Here is a 24,319-nt window from a genome sequence, read left to right on the forward strand (position 1 = left end):
GTTATTTAACCTGGATGATGCCTCCTGACAAATATACTGTAGCTTCTGTTTATAATTAAAGTTTCTGTCAGTAACAACATGAGTGGAAATGAAGTTTTAAAAAAGGTGACAGAACATCCTTTTACTTTCAACATTTCAAAGTTTATTTAAATTTTATTTAATTCTCATACAGTATCAAGTTTCCAACAGTCCCACAGCATATGATGCAGCATGCAGAAAAAGGAAAAAAAAAAAAAAAAGTTCTTAAACTTAAATCTTTTTTTTTTTTTAAGATATCCCCACACAAACTAAAAAGAACCCAAGTCCCTCAGAAAAAGTAGCACTTACAAACTAAAGCGTGGTCTGAACTATACAGAGAACAGAGAGCCAGAACTGCATTTAACAAATACTTATATACAAAAGAAAAAAAACAAACAAAAAAAAAAAACATCAAAAATTTTCCCCTTTAAGCTGAGTACAGTGTGTGGCAGTTTGAGACAGGATCAGATATGCAACTTTACTGGAATAGAAGCATCTCGCTGACCCGGGTAAAATACAAAAAGTTACATGTAGTTCATTTGGATTACCTCTCATAATATGTGTACATTTACCAAAGTTTGGCAACATCCATATTGTATACCATTAAATTCTTTAAATATATTAACATCACCATCCATGTGTAAACAAGAGGATTATTTCAAAAAATTGATCTACATGCACAACAAAAAATATATTTCCATGTCATGCAAGCACAGGGAGGCCCAAGCCGTGCAGAGCTTTGGGATAAGGGACAACAGGGCGCTCCAGATTCACATCTCTGACTGAAAACTCTTGTTCAAAACCAGCAGTCGGCCTCCGAAGCAAAAACAAAAACAAAACAAAAAAAAAAAGCTATCCCGATGCCGTTTATAGTAGGAAGCATTTTTCCCTCAGAAAGTAGAATTTGGTTGAATTTATGATTTTTTTTTCTCCCTGTTGGTTTCAGTGGGTGGGAGGGGGGAGAAAATGAGGTTTATTGTGACAGAAAAAAAAAGAAGAAGTGGGAGAAGAAGCCAACTTTTTGAAATGTACACGTTTTAAAAAAAAAAAAAAAAACCTACAATATACAGCCTATCCCATTGCACACTGATCATGCCAACGCGTTAAGATTTTAAGTGTTCCTGTTGCACTAAAGAAGACTCTGACCCGTCCTGCGCTGTGCTGAGTAAGGTAAATATCCAGAAGGGCTCATTAAAAAAGCAGACACGAAGCTGCCTCCTCTCGCTGTTAAAGATAATGAGCACACATTCATTACCTAATATACACATATTGGTTTAAAAAAAAACAAAAACAAAAAAAAAAACGCTGCCTGCAGATAAATCTCTTAAATTGCTATAAACTAGCACAAACAGTGTATATTCTCAACATTATTCACTCTCAAAACTATCACTGTGTTCTCAGTTCTTAGCCAAGTTCATCAATCGTCTCTTCTTATAACATAAAAGAAAAAAAAAAAAATCTTAAAATTCTCTAAAGTTCATTTGTCAGTGTGAGTGCAGAGATATTCTTTGCATTGGAGATTGTCTTACGGATGCACACTGTTAAAACGCAAAATGCTTCACCAAGAGTAAACCATATATAAGCCTGCAGCCACAAATTCTTTTTTTTTTGGGAAGACATTTTCTTGGCATTAATTAATCTACCTATAATATCATGACAGGATTCTCTCCAACAATATAAACATGTTTTTTTTTTTTTTAAAGTATAAATAAAACTAGCAACCGTATTACAAAAAAAAAACAAAACAGGAAAAACATGAATTGCTTTTCCGAAGAGTGAGAGCGGAAGCATTACTGGTCTAATCCAAACTGCTCGTGTGTAAAAGCTTAAAGCAGAGGACAAAAAGTCAGAAAAATCTCAAGTTTAGTTTTGGATCTCGCGTGACTCGCAGTCGGAAGTGTCACAGGCCAGTTTGTCCGGCGTGAATGAAAGCGGTGATAATAGGTAATAACTTGGACTGGTTTCTGGATATGTTCTGGTTGGCACTTCATACCCTACTTTCCTAGTTGTACTGTAAGTCAAAGTGTTAATATACTATACACTTCCTCTCACCAGACAACCGTAGATATACTTGTTTTTTTTTTTTCTTCTTTATAAAAGACAAGAACAAAAAAATAAATATCAAAAATAACAATTAACAAAAAAAAAAAAAGAAAAAGGATGAAATATGAACAAGCCAACCAGCCTCTTCACTGCGCCCCCCCCTTTTTCCCTCCACTTTCTCCCCCCTCATCCAAAAATCAGATGCTCTTGCAAATGACAAATCGATGTCCTTCAGTCTGTTAAAGTGCTACGACCGGGTTATTGAGAGGATTTACAGTTCAATAACACTTCAGAGTTGGCTTGGCGAGGCCTGTGGTTTGTGAAAGAAAAAGTGGCTTCACAGAGAGAGAGAGAGAGAGAGAGAGATTAAGAGAAAGAGAGAGAGAGAGAGAGAGAATACTTCCATTGAGTTACACAGAGAGCGTTTTGCCGGACGTCTTGAGCAGATCTTCAGAGATGGTGGAGAAAGCGAGTGTCGAGGAGGAAGGGGGGAGATTCAGCGAGCGGAGGAGCGCTCACACGTCCACCACCATCTTTTTGTGTATATCGAGACCGCCGACCACCTGGCAGAGAGAGAGAGAGAGGGGGAGAGAGAGAGGGAGAGGCGTTAATGCATTCATTAATTCGAAAGCTGTTACAGGCAGGGGTGGTAAATGTGAAAGTTGAGACGTGTGGTTTCCAGTTAATGAGAAAAGACCTTAGTCGCAGAAAACATTTTGACATGTTGCAGCAGGAAAACACAGATGTAAATAATGAACGGTGGTGCGGACAGAACGGAGACACATGTATAACAACACCTGTGCTTTTCCTGCTATGACTAGTTAAAATGCAAACAACCACCTCCACCAACATATAAAAGCACAAGAGTGCATTTACGCTCCGCTTTCATGTGCTCATTTTATTAAAACTTAAAGTTTTATATGATTCAAAGTGCAGCACTTCAATACAAAACTCCAGTAGGGCTGCAACTAAGGCTTATTTTCATCCTTGATAATGCCTACAATTTAACAACTGATCTTTTAGACTGTAAAATGTGAGAAAATAGTGTAGAATTCCCCCAACAGTCATCTATGGTTAAGTCGTCATATTGCTTATTTTGTCACACGGTAAATGTTTGACATTTTCCTTCATAAATGACTAAATTCACTGATTATCAAAATTGTCCATTAAAAGGCAATTTAGTATCACATTTACATAAAGTAAAGAAACGGGGACTCATGAGTGACACATTAAACAGAAGAATGAATAAAATCGAAGCAGCAGAGGCAGATATATCCAGAACTACCAGATCATACACTTCTCATAATGCAACCCAGTAGAGTCTTTCATCAGGCTCCTGGGTCGGATGTCAATATTCAGATAATGTACCCAGATACAGATCACATGTTAATTCCAGGCGTAACTGGGGCCTTATTCTCAGCTCCTGGCCAGGTTTATGTCACGTCATCCAGCCTCTGCTCTGCATTAAATAACAAGTGAGCTGAACTTGAAGTGTAAAAATCTGTGGAGTGCCCCTTTAATCTGCGAATCGTTTCAGCGGTACACAACAGTTTTTTTTGTTGATAGAATCTATTTTTACATCCGTAGTCTTATTTTTACACCTTCCTTGTTACAGTTTCCGTCACCGCACAGTTCTCAGATGGAGAAAACTATAAACCAGACTGCAATCATGTCACACAGTCTCTCCTTTGAAGCTTAAAGTGTTTGATTGGTGCAGCTTTGTTAAAAACGGGATCTTTATATTCTCCTGCATCGTCCTGAAAATACACTCCCGCGAGAGCCTTTTTAGTTCAAAGCTCCGGAGGTACAGCCGTCAAACGTGGGCCTTGTGTCTGTCAGAGTTAGAACCGCTGCCTTTCATTTCAGAAAATGTCTCCGAGCAAAGCGGCTCCCACAAGAGACGAGATATGTAGATGATAGTTTTCAACAAGGGAACGCTACTTGTGTTGAAAGAGACTTTGATCTTAAATTAGATAATTAAGGCTGTGTAGCTTTATCTAAATTGTGAGGCCGCTATTTGAATCGGCGTGGCAGGAATGCAGTCACATGTTGGCGAAATCTCGGTTCTCTGTCTTGATTTGGATTGACACCCGGTGACAGATGTGTTTTATATGAGAAATGTGTGTTTTCTTTGACTGTGACCAAGGCTTTAAAGAACAGTTTCAGGGACCTTATGTTTTCTCGACCTTATTCTGTCATTGTAGAGATTAAATCCAGGATCAACAAATTCTATGAACAAAAGTGTAACTACACTGGACTGACGTGACTCCCCATCAGCCTGGTTATTGACAGGACTGCATCACCTCGACGAAGCCCGACGAATGTGGATCAAAAATTTTTCTCAGGCCAGCAGAATCCACAACCGTTTGACGTATTTTGGCGACATCAGATGTTTAATCCTCTCAGTCGGATGGATGATTTATCAGCGTTTTGAAACAGTATTTCTAAGAGTATTTCTCTTGATAATAGAAATACCTTCCTGGTTGTGAAGCTTTTTGCTCCTCTGAGTTATAAGAATCATGTAGAAGCACTTCTTCTCGCTACAAATATACGCTTATTTTACAGTTGTACTCATTGTTACATTAGCTTTACTTTAGCTAGATGCCCTACATATAGAATAAATGTGATTTTTCTTATTTGTAGGAATTTGTTGGTTAGGTCAATATTCCTGTAGTATAATACAGCTAAAGTGCTATCTCAGTATTTTTAGTATCCCCTATCATGTGTAGCGAGAACTCACCAGCTCATGTTCACACAGCCCTCGACACCGCGCTTCAACAGGAAGCGTGAAACTGAAACCCGGTGCTGTTGAGCTAAAGCAAAAAGCTGTTGTGTTTCCAGAGTTTTTTAGGCCCTTTGACATTTGCCTTCACCACAACGGGCTGCATCAGCAGAAACGTCACAAAACCTCCCCACAAAAACAACCCCAGGGGGGGACTTCGACTTACTGCACAGAACTCTTCAAAGGATATCCTGCCGTCTCCGTCCTTGTCTGCGTTGATAATGGTCTTGTCCACGATCTGCTGGAGCTGCGTGTCCTTCAGGTTGTTGCCTACCATCATCTTCAGCACCTGGAAGAGCTCGCCGTTGGAGATGTAGCCATCCTTGTCCATGTCGTAGATCCTGAAAGCGACTGTGGCGTGAGGGGAAGAGGCAGACATGAATGAAAATCAGTTATGCATCGACAACAACTTTGAGACAGTAACATTTTAAAGACTCACTTCCATACAGTCTTTAACAATTTAGCCAATTTAGCAACTTTCTTCCACTCTCTTTTGTTTTGAGAGCTGCTGACTGACTTCACGCTTGGTTCTAGTGACAGAACAGCCCTTTCTTAGCCAAAAAATACATTTAATACAGTGGTCAACATTTACTGTTTCTTGTTGCAGCAGTAGGATGAGGTGAGACAAACAAAACAGAGGAGACAAAGGAGACAAAGCCCTGGTGGCTTTTACTCTCAAAGCAGCAAAACAAGCAGTTATGTTTAGCGCTCTGAACCACTGGGGCCACCTCCAGCCACATGTGGTTTTAACAGGGTAGGTTTTTAGCAGCTTTACTTACACCGAAGCTTCTGCTCCTTGTCTCCCTTGACGCTGAACTGCGAGACTCCCTCGATGAACTCTGGGATATGAGAGGAGAACAACAGTCAGTGGTGATCAGGCTTCCAACACAATCACCAATGCAATGTGACTGACATCAACGTCTTGATGTTATGGTTTGTGTTCTTTGTGGTATAACGATAATGATAGTGTTTGATACACTACGAATAAGTGTATTTAAGTCTTTTTTTCCAAACTTAACCAGTTTTTATTTACTTCTATGACACCAATTAACATTTTTCATTGCCTTCCAAGACTTAGGAATTCTGGCTATGTATATTGAATTCCCTATTTTCCATTTAGGGAAGCACTTCTACTGTAATGAAAAGTTGAGAGACTGCTGGGGGGCAAAGTCCCAAGACATCGAGATCTGATTATTTTCAATCACGCATTGTGGTTAAACTTGCAAGATAGTTATGTATTTATAAAGTTGGAGAACAATGAGTCTGTTTAGTAACACCTATCAGTTAGGGTGAGAGGTAATTCCCCTTCATGTATTCAGTGCAGAAAACTGATTTTTTTTTTTTCAACACTGAAATCCTTGAAGATCATTTACATCCAGGACAAATTGGTTTCATGATGGAAAACTTTAGTTTCCAGATTATTTTGCATGAATGAAATTGTGCAAAGATTATAAAAACCCTGCTATTAATCAGCTTTATTACAGAAAATGAGCTCTGAATCACACTAAATCCTAATGGAACATGATACAGTTGCTTAATTTTCAATAAATTAAACATAAGACCTACGTAGTGCATATGAGAACAGCACAGAAGCGAGAACGCAGTGTCAACATGAACTTTTAAGCAAGTTCTTGTGATGGCTGATGCTAGTTTTGTTTTGATGCATTACAATGCTTTCATGGTGCTGATTTACATATTGGTGAAATATGAACACTCATATTGGCTGAACTGGTTTCGCTACATGTTTCCTCCTCTGTTGTCGATCTTTTGGGGGATCTCTAGTAGAAGGTCATTCCTGCTTGTTGGCTCAGGGGATGTAAACAATCTCAACGTGGCTTTTGTCTCAACTCAACTAAAAAGTTTCTGTGACGCCGTTCTTTACTATTATTCATATAACAATTCATCAACTTCTAAAATGCTGCGGTCCTGATAAACTGCACTCACTGACGATTTCAAGCATGTACTAAGCTTGGTTTATGCTTGCAAGGAGTGACAAGATTAGAGTTCAGATGTCAAATATCACCTTAATTAACTATGTATAGATATATTTGTGATTAAATTTGGGATAGCAGTCAACTTGCTGTACCTGTTCTTCCGCCCACCAGCAGAGTTTATCGCCTACCTTTAAAGTCCACCTCTCCGTTCCCGTCCGTGTCGAATATGTCGATAACCCTTTGCACCAGTGGGTTCTGTTGTAGCTCCGGCAGCGACATGAACTCCTCCACGCTGAGCGAGCCGGAGTTATCTAGGTCGAGTTTCTTAAACCTCTTCCCTAGCCTCTTAATCTCATCAGCATCGACTGGACAACAGAAAAAAAGGAAGAGAGAGAGAGACAGAGAAGATCTGGATGAGACTCAGTTGACGTTCTTATCCTTCTCCTAGATCATCAGAATTACAAGAGAACAGATTGTTAAGTGTGCAGGGGTCAGATGCATGGTGACCGGAAAGCCCCCCCTAAAATCAAAGCAGCAATTGTTTAATTAATTAGTTGTTTTGTCTATGAAATGTCAGAAAATTATGAAAATATTACAGATTCCCAAAACCCCAATAACATCCTCAAAAGTCTTCTTTTGTCCCAACTAACAGTCCACAACCAAAGATATTCAGTTTACTGTCATAGAAGACTAAAGAAACCAGGAAATATTCACTTTTAACAGGCTGGAATCAGAGATTGTGGATTTTCTCTTCAAAAAAATGACTCAAAGCGATCAAAATAGTTGACGATTAACTTTCTGTTGAACCATTAATCGACTAATCGCTGCGACTCTAGAAGTCATACCAGGACAAGAGGAAGGAAAAAAAAGCACAAGGAAAGAGTTAAAAGTGACAGAGAAAAATGAGCCACAGTGCACTGTGTTCACCTGCAGCAACAGCCTCCTGACACGGATATTTACATACACCGAGCCTGTAGATATGCAAGCTATAATATAAATAATCCTTGCTAACACCTGCATGAACTGTTGTCATAAAATTTTATTATCCACCAGTTGCAACTAGGTCAAGGACACTACTTCCGGCCTGCACAGGACTGAGTTTACTGCTTCAAAAGGCAGACCCACAGTAACCACGGTACACTTTGTTCTGCTCTTCTGTGAACTGACAAGGGTGCAACTATTGAGAAAGCTTTGATTGTTAATGTTGCGAATGTTACAAAACCATCAACGAGAAGAGCCTGGGCACTGTTCTGACAATACTGCAATACACCTCAAATAAGACAAAAAAGAAGAAATAGGAGCTGAGGGGAAAAGGCTGGAGGTATTAGCAGACGGACGGACAGACAGACTATTAGATTTTGCAAACTTACAGCTTTTGTTGTTTATTGGTGCTTTTTTATCAGAGAGGGCCTGGATCTGTTGTTCCCCTGCCATCCTGGCCGGAGTATTTAACAATGGCAAGGAGTAATCCAGAAGCAATAATAAAGCCACTTGTTAATTACTATATAAGCTCATCCACACACGGTCACATGATCCCATTGGCCAACCACAAACTACTACACTGCCTGCTTTAAGCTGGGGTCCTAAATGACTTGGGCTATCTATTAATCTTAACACATAGTTAACAGAGGGAAGGAGGGACAATAAAAAAGGCATGACAGATTTATGAGGCTACGCATTCAGTTCATTCCAGTTCTGATCAGGTTTACTGACCCCCTCCACCCCCCAAGGACATCAGGTAAATGAAAAGATAAGACTGAAAGGTTGAATTATGATGTAAACTATAATGGCACTACAGCCTTGAGTGGAAAAAGAAGCTTAGAATGAATAAATGAGCATATGCTTCCACAGAAGGCACAAAGACTCACTGACTGATTCATAGTGTCCAGATCACAACTTGGTGGAAGTCTGTGTGTGATTTTGGGTTTATGTGTTACACAGTGCTCTCAGTATTATCAGAAAACAGTATTAACAAAATACCAAATGAGGGAATATCTTTTGGAAGAGCGGTGGCTCAGCCCTCCAGTAGAGTTCAGAGACTTTGAAGAATCTTTCCCGAGGAGCACTGAAGCTGTTCTGGCAGCTGACGGTGGACAGACACCAAACAACACTTAATATTTGCTTTCCCTTTAATTTATCATCCAATCTGTGCCTGCAGTGCAGAAAAAACTAATGTGAGAGTTATATTAGGGGTGATAAAATCAAGTGAACATATGTGCAGATATGGATTATGCACATTGGATCTCTGTTTTCCAACAAGACAAACAAGTTTGTTGCTTCAAGTTGAAGCAACAGGATGCTAATTCATTGTCCTGTTATATGTATGTATATATTTTAAATGATGTAGAGAGAGAGAGAGAGAGAGAGAGAGAGAGAGAGAGAGAGAGAGAGAGAGAGAGAGAGAGAGTGAGAGATGGGTGTGGGTTGTATGGGTTTCAATGTTCGGACATGCTGTGCTCCATCAGCTTGATGACTAATCAGAGTGTGGTGGAGGAGTAAGGGAGGAATGAGAGAGTGAGAAAGACAAAGCCGAGAGATTGAGAAAGAAAGTTGGGATGGAAACAACCACGATACAGAGCAATATAACCTGTACAATCTGCTGGAGTCCACTGTCCAACCAACTATCAATATGCATCTACACCAACACTCCCATGAGTTTATTGTTCCTGACGCATAAACCAGTTATGCTGTAACGCTTCCCTAATAAACAGTTTGAGTTTTTTGTTCTTTCAATGTCTAATAGTGAAGCAGACTGAAAGCCCCTTCATAACAAAGTGAGTTTTATTTGCTCAAAGGTGCACAAAAATCTATATCCAGTGAAGGACACCTCTAGTATAAAGAACGACTTTACAATGAGACCTGGAAATATGATGTTAAGTCAAATTGTAGCATTTTCTGCTGTTATGAAATCATAAATACTGACAAAATTCAACTTTGAGATTCAAATCCACTGTGAGCTGTGGATTGATAACCAGCACCTCTATATTGTATCTCATTTCCATTACTTCTAAATTTACTTCTAATAAGGGATTGCTGGTTTCTCTCTTTGTTTTCATGTTCCTGCCAACTCCTGATACACAATCTGATATATGCCACAGGGCTTCTGTGTCCACTAGGTGCGAGTTATCAGAGCCGAACACCCGGCTGTCCTGTGACACAAAACACTTCCTTATCAGCAGCCTCCTGTTTCCTGTTCCCAGCAGATGACACCAGCCGGGCTCATAACGCTCGAGCCTGTGTGAGGGATATCAATGCTACAGATAATCTCCTGCACGTAGAACCCCGTTTAAATCAAAGCCATATTTATATGTAAGCTAGCGGCACAGGTAGATAGTTTGATTTTGTGGTTCAGGGTTGAGCTTCTTATGGACAATCCTCCTGTAGAAATTCCACAATCTAGATTTAGTAGGTACGAAACCAGTGCGCTCTCCTTCTTTGTTGGTCAATAACTTGATACTGTGATTTAAAAAAAAAAGCACTTGTGCACAAAAAGAACAGGATGTGATTTTTTTTTGGTTTTCAAAATGAGGAGATAACTCAGGTACTTCAGAAAAGGAGATTTTTAACCGCTCTGGTTCTGTATAGATCAAAAGGTTCCCAATAAAGACTCCCTTTGTAGTTGAAAACATAATTTCACTCTCAACCATGCCAAATATACACCCATCACATTGTAAGGGTCTTAAGTTAGAACAGCTGATGTTAATGTTAATCTTTCAAACCGGCTCCCTGTCACAGTGCAAGTCCCTTTTGTTGCTACACAGTTTTAGGTCAGTGGGATAAGCTGGAGCACAGATGAAAAAAAAAAAAAAAATCACTCTGACATTTACAACACGTTACAAACTTTTGTGCAGTTGCAGAGCAGGGGAACATCTGAACACTGTGCCCAGATCTGCTCTTGCTGTGTCTGGAGCTGCTCCAAGTGAGTAGGTACATGTATTATTCATGCTAGCGAGGACAATAGCTTTCTCACAGTCGGTCTCAAACCAACAAATCCCACGTCTGACAGCATCACCGACCGACGTGGCTCCCAGCTGAGCCAAATAAAAAAAAACTCTTGACTCAGATTGTGGATGTAGTAGTTTTACAACAGTGGGGAGTTTAACAGACTTATCCGGCGTATGGGGTTTTCTGTTAGCGGTGGAGAGGTAGAGAGTCTGGAATCGTGTCGTGGCTAAAGGTTTATGGCTCCAATTAAAACAGCTTCCATGAAAAAACATGCAATGGCATTCTCTGATTTAACTATCATTAATCTCTTATGCAAACTCTTCCCAGTGTGTGCAGTAAAATAAGCTTTAATTCCTAGATCACCAGCTTCACAAGCACTGACCGCCACACTCTTTTGACGGCAGCCAAAATCTCAAAACGTGGTGTGCCAGAACAGGTATCAAAGACCTGTCCAACAAATGAGCTGGTAGTGAGTTCTGGGTTGCTTACGAGAGGGGAAAAAAAGTGTCACTGTATTTAGAAAACAGCTGCGTTCATGAATTGACTATGCTTGATGGTCACAGATATGACAGCCAGGGAGAAAAACACAAACACAAACAAAAAGAACTGACTGAAGGGATTGAGATCACATGAAATATTAAAGATTGTAAAATTTCCTGCCTGGTTTGTCTCTTTCCTATCTTCCTTGTTTCTACACTGTACATGATGTTAGGTATGGATTTGGTAGTGAACTTCTAAAATAGGCGGGATAAAACCTGCGAAAACGGACCCTGTTCTTGAGGACCACTACTAGCCTCCTCTGTGACCTCTGCTTGCAGAGGAGTCGACATGCGTTTTTTAACCCGAGCGTCGGGCCGTAGCCTGCGCGTTTGAGCCTCTGGCAGCAGAGAGAGCTGCGATGATGTGGGTGATATTGCAAACTGACACTCAAATGCACACCTCCATCCCGTGTTTTTATTGAATGAATAATGAAGGTACAGTAGTGCTGCAGGCTTTATATGACAGTGGAGTTGGCTGCATCACCCTAAAACCTATAATGACATTCTGTGGACTAGATTTTTTTTAAATACAGTACAGCCTTGAATATTTTTACATGGTCCAGTTAGAGAAAAAGGTGGAATTCTTATTAAAATACATAAATATGTGTGTTTTATTACAAATGTTTGGTTTAAATCAAATAATATACACCCAGTGATGCATGTTTCATTTAAGGGGACACTATCTGATATCAAATCAAATGTTTCTATGCGATAGAAATGGTTTTCTGAGAGGCTCCTCACACCGCTATGCTAATGAGCAGCTCTGAGGGAGACCCGGTGTAACTGTGAGATGATTATGATAATCTCATACTCCACTGCATAGCACAACACACACACACACACACACACACACACACACACACACACACACACACACACACACACACACACACACACACTTTCATAAACGCTGTATGCACCCTCAACTGTGTTACTAGGCAACTGGAACCTGTTAGCCCCCCAAAGTAGCCCACACACACACATACACACATAAAGGAGGAACATTTAAACAATTGTTCATGAGGTGTATGCATGAAAACACATGCATATGTAGATGTCATCAGTCTTTGAGTGCATGCAGGAGGTTCACACACACACACTCTCTCTCTCTCTCTCTCTCTCTCTCACACACACACACACACACACCAATCATTTAATGCAATGGTTGGCCAAATGGCTCTCCTTCTGGCCTCCTGTACTGTGTTTGTAATCGTGTGTGTGTCGAGTACTGAACTTAAATTCTTAGACTGAGCATTACTGCATATTACAAGCAATCTGGAAATGTTCAATATGTGTTTACAACGATGTCATCGGGATGCATATGGAGTTGATGAAACAATGAAACGACTCTGATTCTTGTTGGACTAAAGCGAGGACGGCAAAACATTTGATCAAGTTTAATATCAACATAAGAGCTGCAACTAATGACTGTTTTCATTACCCACTAATCTCCTAATTAGTGGGTTTCTTCATGAATCAGTTAATTGTTTGTTCTATAAAACAACTGAAGACAATAAAAAATGTCTGCCACAGTTTCCTAAAATCCAAGGTGACATCTTCAAATTGCCTGGTTTTCTAGAACATCAGTCCAAAACCCAAAGATATACAATTTACTATCACATACGACTAAGAAAATCCTCATGACAGGCTGGAACTGGGGAATATTTGTCATTTTTGCTTTAACATTTATCCAAACGATTAATCGATTATCAAATTAGTTAATAGTTGCATTGTTTTTCTGTCGATCGATTAATCAACTAATTGTTGCAGCTCTAATCGAGATCAATACCTTTTACATGTTATAACTGGTTTTACTTTTCATTTTACTTATCACTGATCTCCTGCTAAATGTTCTGCTGCACACTGGGACATCAGCTGTACCATAGCTAAGAGTTAGCTAGCTCGAGCTAACCATTAAACAGCTGTGTGAACAGAAAATCTGCTAAGTGCAACTGGCTTTTGGCTTTTCCTCCCCGTTTTTGTTTGATTATAAAAAATAAAAAAAACACAATGTTCCCAAAATGTCATTATTGAATGTGTCCTCTTAAGCATGCTCAGCCCTCTAACAGCTCACCCTGCACATTAATATGAGACATGTGACTGCATTAACGCAGCACAACCTGAACAGAAAGGAGCAGGGGAGGGAGCGCTGCATATAGCTCCCCAAACACACGAGATAAGGTGTGAGGGTGGGCAAACATGAGAAGGTTACATGCACGGCACAATCATTTCAAGAGTTTGACACATGACACTGTGCCAATTAGCATAATGGGGTTGTGCTGAGCCAATGAGTGTTGAGTGAACATATATCGGAGGACAACAACAGCGCATCACAGATAGATGCGAAATGACAAAAAAAAAAGCCAGAGATTAAAATCATGAAAGAGGAAACCCACGAATCAGTTTGTGGCTCAGCATGAGAAAACTGCTGCATAACAGTTTTTTGTGGCTCTAGAGGAGCTTTATTAAGTATGAGAAAATAAGCTTGATTGACGCCATGGAAGGTAGCTTAGCTTGGGCGCGGACACCGCATTTTTTTAACAGAAAGACTGAAACAAACTAGGGACGTTTGAGAGTCGAGAGTTTGACGGAGAAAGTGTTTAATGAAGAGAGTATCAGATTGGATCATGGGGAATGTAGGAGCTTGACTCATTAAGGGCTAAAGGTTGGGAAATCTCAGCCTCTGCTGGTTCTATTCTGAATATTTTTTTGTAGATTTTGTGTCTTGCAAGTCCCCCAACTTGATGGAAATGCAATACTAAATCTGTCTTAATTAGCTGGTAACATATGAAAACATGACACCATGTTTTAATATTGTTGTAATATTTGTGCTTTTCCTCACCCTCAATGATCAAACACCAAATGCTGTTTTACAGTATTTCATATTTTCAAGGATGACATTAATTCAGAAGAGGAAGTACGACAGTGCACTCTAAACTCAAACACAAAAATGCACACGTGTGCTACAGAGAGGAGCACTGTGCATTAGGCTGATTGTTCTGGCTGCTCTGATAACGTACAGCTCGCCTGCATGGACCGAAACGCAGGACGAAGCAGGGCAGCACACCCATAGTGCATATTTATAGCAGTGCCGTCATCAGAAAACCCCCAACTCACCCCACCACCCCCACCACCAGCGGCTCGGGCTCCCGCCCTCAGGGAAACCCCTAGCAACAAGGAACTCCAGCAAGCTGCCCGCCGTTTATTTTGGGCGGCTGCAGACAGGCCTGCAATGGTTTCAGGCTCTCTGTTGCTTTGCTCTGTGAGAGCATGATGTGGTGAGGGGGTTGTGTGTGTGTGTGTGTGTGTGTGCGCATGTGGGGTGAACAGAGTGGCGGAACAGAGTGGGCGCGTGCATGCACTTTAGCAAAGTGTATAGTGCATATGGGGCGTGTTCCTGCGTGGTTTGTGTGTCTAATTATGCACGCTCTCACAAGTAGGCCATTAAATTTTGCCTGATCTAAGCTCGCCTAAGCCGGCAGCAGTGAGACGCTGCACTGACGGGAGGATTCAGGCCTTTAGAAAATCCATCCTCCAGTGTAGAACAATGCCCTTATTTCATGATCTTTATTATAAGGGCAATTCTTAGAGACAAACCCGTTGCTCTTCTCTAAATCAATAAACAGAGTTAAGAATCGTCTGGCAGCAGGTACAGGTGAGTGGACGTTTGCTGGTTAACGTCTCATTAAGGGGCGGTAAGGTTGAGGTGAATCTATGGGACCAGCAGGCCAGAGCTAGTTTCTTCACAGCCAATGCCTGTCTGTCCAAACACTTGATGAGCTGAACAGCTGCTCTGCTGGTGGAGGGAGTGAGACAGAGGGAGAAAGCCAAAGAGAGACCAAGAGAGAGAGAGAGAGAGACGAAAAAATTTAAAAGAGAGGACGTTCGATAGAGGCTTTCAAATTGAAATTAATCCAGTATATTCCAGAAAGAAACAGTCACAATTGCAAGTTAATACTGAAATGCTAATATGCATGTATTTAGTATACTTGTTCCACTTTCAGTCTAATCATGTGTCAGTCTGTCGAAGGATTTAGTGACTAATTAGATATTATTGAAACAATCTTGTCTTTATCTAGTTCTAGCTTCTAGCTCTGTTTTTGCTACTTAATCAATATGCAGAGAAAAAGAAAGCAGGAAAGAGGAAAGTAAAAGAGAAGAGAGAAGGAGAGACAGACGAACAGACTGCGGTCAATAAGGGAGGGGCAGAAAGTGAGAAACTGAGAGAAGCTGTAAATATCCCAGACTGAATGCAAAGGTCCTTGATAGGTTCAGTTCAGGGTCATGCATCATCCAAATCCACCTCCCCTCGCCATGGTGGCATAATCCTGGGGGAGGAATGCCTGGAAGGCCTGGCAGGCCAAGGTCCTGCCCCCCCCCCCCCATGATGTTACAGTAGTACAATCTAAGTATGGACGCGCCACACTGTGTCCACGGCTCTGCTCACTCTAACAAGGTGTGTCATTTTCAATATAATTGTGTGCGTCTTGATCGGGATATTTTGCAACACAACACAAAGGTGATCTTTAACGCACAATATGTCATTTTCTGATGCTAGGGGTCTCTTGATCAAAACAATAACAAAACACTGAATAAAAGTAGCATCACGTTAGAAATCTCCGATGCTGTTCGGCAGACGGGGGAAGTCCAGAGAGGCTGCTGCTGACGTTTGCTCAGCTTGTTTCTGTGATAACTTAAGATCCAGACGTCTGATGACTAAAATCAATTCATCAAGTCAATTCATGACAGCTTCTAGCAGAAGAACCACAACGCTGATCAGCATCTTGTGTGCGTATACTCTTTAGTATGATGCCATTGACAGGTGACCAAATGAAACAGACCTTGATTAAAATGATGGGTTTGAAAATAGTTGGAAACATTTGGGATAATGTAAGTACACAACTCAACAAAATATATAACGTAGGTCTAGTTGTTTTTTGTCATTTAAACGTGGAAAGTTACATTGTCCTTTAAAATGACACATTATGCTTAAAAGTTTAAGTCCTCTGTCGTTATACAGACACTCAAGGTTCAGTAGTGTGAAATATTTTTAGAGCAATTCTGCCTATAAAAAGCTCAAAATTGCAGAAAAACTGATTTAGTTGTTAAGACTATGATACAAGTTTATTTATTTAAGTTTATTTTATTTATATAGCACTTGAAAAGCAAACAGGCATATGTATACACATACATATACACATATAAATGAAAGTAAAAGTAGATTTTTTTTTTACTTCCCACACTGTCTAATGTTTCCTTCTGCACTATTAAATGAAGTTTATGGATCATAATCTGCCTTAATATTTCACATAAACAGTATTTTACTGCGTTTCTGCCTCATACAACAGCTTCTTAACTGTGGAACCAAACATTTCAAAGACTAACTTCGCAGCCCTGATGTCAAAATAATTAACATGTGCTTCTGATTCAGAGACGTGAGGAGGTCAATCTAAACAGCGACACAGTCCCTGAAGTAAACCTTCACTACAGAGGGACCTGTCGCAGTCTCAGTGCTCATTAGACACATGCAGCAGAGGACCCATTTTTGCCCGGCTCTTAACAACCTCGCGGTATAAAAACGTGCCGTTTGCACCAGAGCAAGCCGGTGAGAAAAATCAGTGTCTCCGAGGACTTTTCAACAACAGATAGACAGAGACATTGTGTTGATGTATCGCCAGGTAGGGAAGGTGAAGGAGGCAGACAAAGAAGAAATGTGAGTCATTTCCTCGGCTCTCCTCCTCCTCCTCCTCCTCCTCTGGAGAGATCAGGGGCTCAAACGATGTCCGCTGGGCAGACATCTTGTAAACACGACCAACAACACAATCAGAGAGTTCAAAATGACATCTTCCTGATTCCAGAAACACAATAAAACTGAACATAGCACTCTCTAAGGATGGAGGACAGGGCTGGCTGTTAGGAATAAAATCTCTGGAGATTCAATTGGACTGTCTATGTAAATAACAGTATCAATCACACTGATTAATAAAATCCCATAATCTGAACAAAAGCAGTCCTGCTCATTGATTTGCAACATCATAAAAATAATACAATTTAGAAAAACTTCACATTTGACACAGCAACTGTTCTGTATTCAATGTGTTTATCTGTTTTTCAGGCCGTCATCTTCTCCATAAATTGATCACAGGACAAAATGCACCAGGATCTACATCGCTCACCATCTCTGCTAAACTATTTTCTGGGGAAAGACCCCGCAATTGATGAACTACACCAGATAAAAATTCCAAAAAAAGTCTCATTATTTGAACAAAAATCGAGCCTTGAGCAACCGCAGCAAGCAAACATTCAAAATACTTACAATGTGAGCACATCTCCAGGGGGTAACTGGCTTCATTTCCCTGAAGAGAGAAGAGAGAGAGATAGGTGTTAGTTGTTTGTTGTTACTGTTTATTACAAGAAAACTATTAGAGCTACGTGTTGCTGGAAACACTTCTGAGATTGCAGATATGATATCACTCCAGACACCTTTTGAAATATTGCATTTGCTTATTGAAATGTTGCATTTGAGTGCGTATCATTACTTAAGTGGACACAGGAAATGATGTCTTAGTTTTGTCAATATGAACACCCATGAACAAGAAGACTCACTATGCATCTGGGTTGGCTGTTCGGTTAAGAATGGAGCATTTTGAAACCAATCGATATTTGATGATTAAAAATTGCTACAGCATAAACAAGATTTTTTATACCATTTCCTATGGAGCAAGCGGTTATTTCCTCGTTGGTCAAACAAACAATGGCACCTATTAGGAAAGCCAACAGACAATAGGCCCTAGTGATCTGTGGTGAGCACTGGATTCATTTCCATACCACACAGTTTCTCAACAACAGGAATAACACAGACAATAGAGCATTCAGCCGTGTTCTGTACTTGGACATTTAAAGATGTAATAATGTTTGTGGAAACGAACTATTGACCTCTAGAAGAAGAACCACCGGAAACCAAGAACTCATATGGATTTGTTTTCTCACATTTATTTTAAATCACAAGAGTACGAGCCCCAGAGTCTACACTGTTCAATAAAAGTGATGGATTGTAACTTCAGCCGAGTACCACATGTATTAATGTTGAATATTGTGCATTCCTGCATGAAGTCATGGTCTTCTGATTATCTTGGTGTCACTGGTGTGGCCAGCATGTGCGAGGACATTACAGTGTTGGTGGTGTTGACATATGGCTTCCCTGCCTTTTAAAAGCTAAACATCCTCATTGTCTACAAACGTGGATGTGAATTCCTCAGATAGCCTGCATGCAAACGCGTCCTTTAACAATTCATCTCACATGTCAGGACCGATCTGTTGTGTGGTATATGGTTTAGTTGTGTGCAGCGAGATAAGCATTTTCCTCCATTGTGTGTTGACAGCTGTTACTGATGACAGAACAAATCCATAAACAAACGATATTTCAAATGTCATATCTGCAATATTAAAACATTATTAACATGAGTAAAACTAAAATATGCTTGCTATCCACTCTTCATTTTGCAGATTTCAACTTATTTTTACTTCTTCAGTTCAGGTAAAACCAGCAGTTTCAATACAGTCTCTCGAAAGAGAAAGGTGCTCTCTTTAAATAAAGCTTTTAAAAAATATTGTACGATAGGCTATTATACCAGCGTTTACTGAGACTGAGGTTAAATCGTCTGTTCATCCGAGCAAGCAAAGTGCACTTCCCTCCACTTTGAGCAAAAGTTGCTGTGAACATTTCAAAATGATGTTTCCCTCAAACCCCTTGAGGCTGTTTCCTATTTACATGTGCAGCCTCTTTAAAGTCACGCATCATGCACGGCATCAAATCTCCCAGCGTAGTGCAAAGGCTCTTTAAATGAACCATGCTATCCAAAAACACTGCATTGTGTGTGTGTGTGTTTGTGTGTGTTTGTGGCATTGGCTCATGTCCAGCAGTCACATCCGCATCCCATCCCATCCCATCCAACACTGCAGTGTCCACCACCAAGCTTCACTGCTGGCAGATAAGGCTGAACGCTCGCCTGGGAGTCAGTGAAGACTCCCTGTTGCAGAGAGGTGGGGGTGAAAGGATTGAGGGGTGGGGTGGGGGGGATCCTACAGCTGAGTGAGAGAGACGCTCCGGGCCAGCAAGCAATTGACCACAATTGTCCTGCAAAAAGACTGTGCTTAGCAAACTGGACACACTAACTGGCAGCTTAGTTTAAACAACCAGTCTAGAAATGGACTATATAGTGTCCAGGATAGCAGCTACTGACCGCAGCTTCAGTCTTATATGATAATACAACTAGAAGACGCCAAAGCCAGAAATTGTATATACAGTGCCTTTAAAGACACAGTAGTAAGTCATTTTAGTCAGCAGTAGTCCATCCACTACCTCAAAGGTTTGAGCTATGGGTGCATCCGAACCTAGAATGCTTTAAGTTGTGTATTCAAAAAGTGGAAGTCTAGTTTGGGGCATAAATCATGGCATTTGAACTGATGTTGTACCAGATAACTGCACTGAGAAAAGTTATAAAAATGTAACGTAACGAGGTAAAGAAAAGCCTAAAACGTTGACGGAAAGCAGAACTGAGGTCACACCGCAAGCTGCAGATACAGAGCTGCAGTGATTCGTACATTAATTGATTAGTCAATTGACAGAAAGTTTATCACCAACTATTTTTATAATCAAATAATCGTTTTGAGTCATTTTTTAATAAAAAAAAAAGTCCAAATGATCTGATTCCATCTTCTTAAATGTGAATATTTTCTGGTTTATTTAGTCTTCTATGGAGATATGAGGGCATCACCTCGGGCTTTAGGAAACAGTGATGGACATTTCATTTCCAGACATTTTATAGACCAAACTAATCGAGAAAGTGATCAACAGATTGCTTGCTAGTTTAGACCAAAGAAAACTGTAAAAGTAAGTACACCTAAAGAATATCAGTAAGGCATTATGACAGATAAGGAGTATCCTCGCGGTGGAACACAAATAGACTGTACACACTTAACAGGCTGGAAGAAGCAAGTGCCAGTTATGTCATCTAATGGCTTATCGCTGTGCTGCTGTACAACAGCAGACTTACCTCAGAAGAGTTGGGGTATTTTAAGAGCAGTGAGGAGAAAAAGGTGACACAGGATCAGCCAGGAGAGCGACTTAGCATTTGACACTGTGATCACAGCACGAGCGGCTGACTCTGCTCTCCTGACAGAGGTTGACTTATACATGGTTTTCCTGTATGGAACAACAAGTTGAGAGTGGCTGAGCACTGCCAGTTTAAGGGATTGAATTCCCGTGTAGCTCAATGTGTAGCGCATGACTCCACCATTACTGGGGTTGGGTGTCCCATTGCCTGTGTGGCTCAGTGGGTAATAGTGACAATGTGATACTTTATTGATCCCTGTAGGGAAAAGTCCTTTTGTTTGCTCCCTTACACAGAGCAGCACTGCAAGAGCTGTAGAGATACAGTGACTTGCTAAAGGAAACTTCAGCAAAATTTTAGATTTAATACCTTGAACCAGCGTCCTCTAGTTCAAGGACGTGCTCCCGATGCACCTTCACCCTGCTACGGGAGACTTGTTGTTGTTCACACTTTCATTTTGGTTCTCTTGTGCAGGACTATAAACATTAAGCTAGAGCTGCAACTAACCATTATCAGATCGAAACCAGAAATTATTCACATTTAAGAAGCTGGAACCAGAGAATTCCATCATTTTTTGTTAAAAAAAACACTAAAAATGATTAGTTGATTATCAGAATAGTTGGCGATTAATTTTCTTTTGATTGACTGATCGTTTCAGCTCTACATTAGTCCAGACTGTGCCTCAACTTTAGCTGACATAAAGGGTATAAGTTGCATAAAAGGAAACAAGGAGTCCTGTATATGAAATAGTTACCATGATCAGAAGACAAATTGGGAAAATTAGTTTAGTTTCACAAGTGTCAAAGCTGCATCACAAATGAACTCTGCAAGAAATAACCTTGAGTTAGACCTTCAATCTTGGTGCAGTTCTCCAAAAACTGTTAAAAGAGTGAATGTAAGTGTTTTCCCCAGCAAACAACCCAGTGTTACTAGATCATTTTGCCAATGATGGCTTTACACGGCCAGTTACTGAAGATTCATTACTGTAGTGTGGTGACTGCAATATGAAATATCTATCGAAAAGCAAATAATCAGTTGTAAAGTCATCAGACGGGATGAAGCCGATTCAAGTACCAAAACACGTCAATGTCCCCAAAGCTTTGCATCTATTATAAGACAATGTTACTGCAGGGTGGACAGGTGAATAAAATGGGAGTTGGGCATACTTTAAACTGCATGCCTGACGTCCACTGTCAGTTGAGTGCTAGCTGTAGGGTCCCTGGAGGTAAAGAGACTTACAGCAAAGCAGATTTGGTGTTGAGGATTACAGGTTTACTAACCTAAGGCCTGCCTTAGGTCGCTTGTTCGGCTAACAAAGGGTCAGGAGTAACGCTGGTTATGTCTTCTGTAACAAACCACTTCATGCGGTTCCTGTCGTGCTGCCTTTTTAGATGCTAATGGGGCACATCGGATGGGATGATTATAAAAAGATAATACAGGAAAAGAAAGAGATGCGCGGAGTGAAAAAAGCATCCAGCGTGCAGAGAGAAACAGAAGCAGAAAGAGAAAGAGAGAGAGACTTGTGTTGGCTCATCAATAATGCATGCTTCATTCAGAATCAATTAGGCCTTAGCACACAAAACACGTTTTGCATAATGAAGAGTCTGGCATCGTCGCTGGTTCAGCAGCAACACTACGGCCGACCCAAAAACCCAGCTAATTATAGACCTGCAGAACCCAGTCATAACATGAAAGACTGGGGAGCACAGTAGTGGAGCTGGAGGACTTTTCTGAGGCATCTTTGGCAGGACATAAAAAGATACTCTACTTTCATTTAACAATAAGCCAAATCAAAACAAAAGCAAATTAACATGTGTTTAGTCATTTCATCATAACTTAATCACCATATTTAAATAAAAAGTTTCTATCTTCACCTCTTTCCATATTCTGTCCCTCAAAAACAGCATTTTTTTTTTGGAATAACTTATGTTTTCGCAACTGTGCACACAAAATAAATCTGTCTTAAAGTCACAGCCAACACATTACGTAGTCAGTCATTGCTGATATGATTCCACCCTTAACTAAAAGCTGGCTGTAAAAGCTGAGATTTCTCATATGGCCTTTATTTATCTGAGTTAGGTTTGCTGAGCACGAACGCTCCAGTTCAACAACACCCTTCTCCTCTCTCGCACAGTTACACACTTAAAACACCTGGAGGCTGCCTTATCTGCAGTTGGGGGGGGGTGGGGGGGGGAGTTTAGCGCCTCAGTCAAGGGCACAGCGGTGGCATGAGACAGGAGGAAGCACTTCTCTTTCGCTTTCCTGTCCAAGTGTGGAGATCGAACAATGCAACATTCTGATAAAAAAAAAAAAGCCTGCAGAGTTTACTTATAAGCTATTGCACAATTGCACAGTTCACTCTCACATATAAATTAAGATTCATGCTTTATCTTTCAATGTTAGAATTAAGCAATCTGATTGAAACGTCCAAATCTGAGATCAAAATACTGCAAATGATGTAGACATTTAATACACTGTGGCTCGCTCGTAGTGCTGTCAGAACATGCTGGAATAGAGGAATGACTTGCATAAATCCTAAAAGTTAAACGCTGCAGTGCCCGCACCAGGCCAAGTAGCATAATGTTATGAAATGCAAGAATAGAGCAGTGGCATGCATCGTTTCCTGAATCCCATCAATGGTGCCTGAGATATTGTGCATAACACCACGATGGATGGATGGATGGACTGATCCATAGTCCCTCCCTCGATCCATCATGAAACCTCAGCCTCAAAAATCTGCATCACACCTGAGTGTACACGGTATGTGTGTTAATCTTGCACGGTATGCAAGAGCCTGTTCTCCTTGAACTATGCGTTGATGCATACTACTGCACTGTTTGTTTCAACATAGTGTGATAGTATACATGTCAAATCTCTATGTTTATCATACTTGATGATTAAAGTAACTGAGAGCTCAATACATCTGCTGAATATAACAACCAAGAGCACCAAGACACTGCTGCTGTTGTCTTATGACAGTATGTGGTGGTAAATCAATGCTCCTCTAAACACTTGTTGCCTAACTTTGAATAAGAAGCACATTAAAGGCCTCCTCTGCCTCATTAAGCTGCTCACTGGGTTGCTGATACTTTCTGTATAGAACAAGACAGTCAGATCATGTTCAAAAAGCTGCTGGATGCTGGAGCTGTTTAAGTTATTATTTAAACAAAAATACATTTTTTGTTTCCAGCTTATGAAATGTCAGCGTTTGCTGGACAAAAAAAACAACAATGTGAAGATGTCTTCAGCAAAAATGACTACGAGGCCATTGAAAAGCAAAGGATTCTGGTGTATGTGTATGTACACAAGGAATCAATTAAAACGGTCATTTTAAACACAATCTGTGTCTTGTGTTTGGCGTGTTTGAGTTACTTTTTCCACACAATGCGTATTACTGACACACAAAAAAAAGCTTTACTTATAAGACTGCCCTCCTCCACACAAATGTGTCGAGCCTGCCATATAGCCGAGCTTTATGATAAACAAACCGAACCCTCTAGAGTCACAGCAGAGTGCAGAGCTGCGCTGTGCTTTCAGACTGGTCTTTAAATAGAGTTCACCCTAGGGCCCTGTGATTTCTGCGTTGTGGAAAACACGGACGGAATCAAGGAAATTTGATAATAAAGAAATGGAACCAACTGTAAAACGCAGAACATTGTGGAATTTGCCAATAATGTGGATGCAATTTATAAATATCAGGGTTTTCCCTGCTATTACAAGCCAAATGAATAGAAGAAAACTATGCTGAGAGTCTCTACTGAGTTTTTCGTGTCATTTATGGTCGCCCTGCTTCTGCTTCTGTGGCGGGGGCTCAACTCCACCACACTCACGCACACTCAAGAGTAGCCAGCAGAGAGGCTGTGATGGAGACGGTGATCCAGATGAAGTGAAAGATACAGTTTTATATCGAGTCGACAACAACTACGATCATTACTGAAAGTGCAA

General features: G+C 40.5%; 1 protein-coding gene across 1 annotated transcript in view; it reads right to left on the reverse strand.

Annotated features, from left to right (window-relative positions):
• Nucleotides 1-119: 119 nt before the first annotated feature.
• ppp3r1a (protein phosphatase 3, regulatory subunit B, alpha a) overlaps nucleotides 120-24,319 on the reverse strand; it is a 28,514-nt gene continuing 4,314 nt past the window's right edge. The window contains exons 2-6 of the mRNA XM_042432823.1: nucleotides 17,578-17,617; nucleotides 6,966-7,142; nucleotides 5,623-5,682; nucleotides 5,010-5,194; nucleotides 120-2,624 (exon numbers count right to left, since the gene is read on the reverse strand). Coding sequence (XP_042288757.1) covers nucleotides 2,577-2,624; nucleotides 5,010-5,194; nucleotides 5,623-5,682; nucleotides 6,966-7,142; nucleotides 17,578-17,617 — 510 coding nt within the window. The 3' untranslated portion in view covers nucleotides 120-2,576. The remainder of the gene's footprint in view (nucleotides 2,625-5,009; nucleotides 5,195-5,622; nucleotides 5,683-6,965; nucleotides 7,143-17,577; nucleotides 17,618-24,319) is intronic.

Source organism: Thunnus maccoyii, chromosome 14, assembly GCF_910596095.1.
Source record: "Thunnus maccoyii chromosome 14, fThuMac1.1, whole genome shotgun sequence".
Classification (NCBI taxonomy): domain Eukaryota; kingdom Metazoa; phylum Chordata; class Actinopteri; order Scombriformes; family Scombridae; genus Thunnus; species Thunnus maccoyii.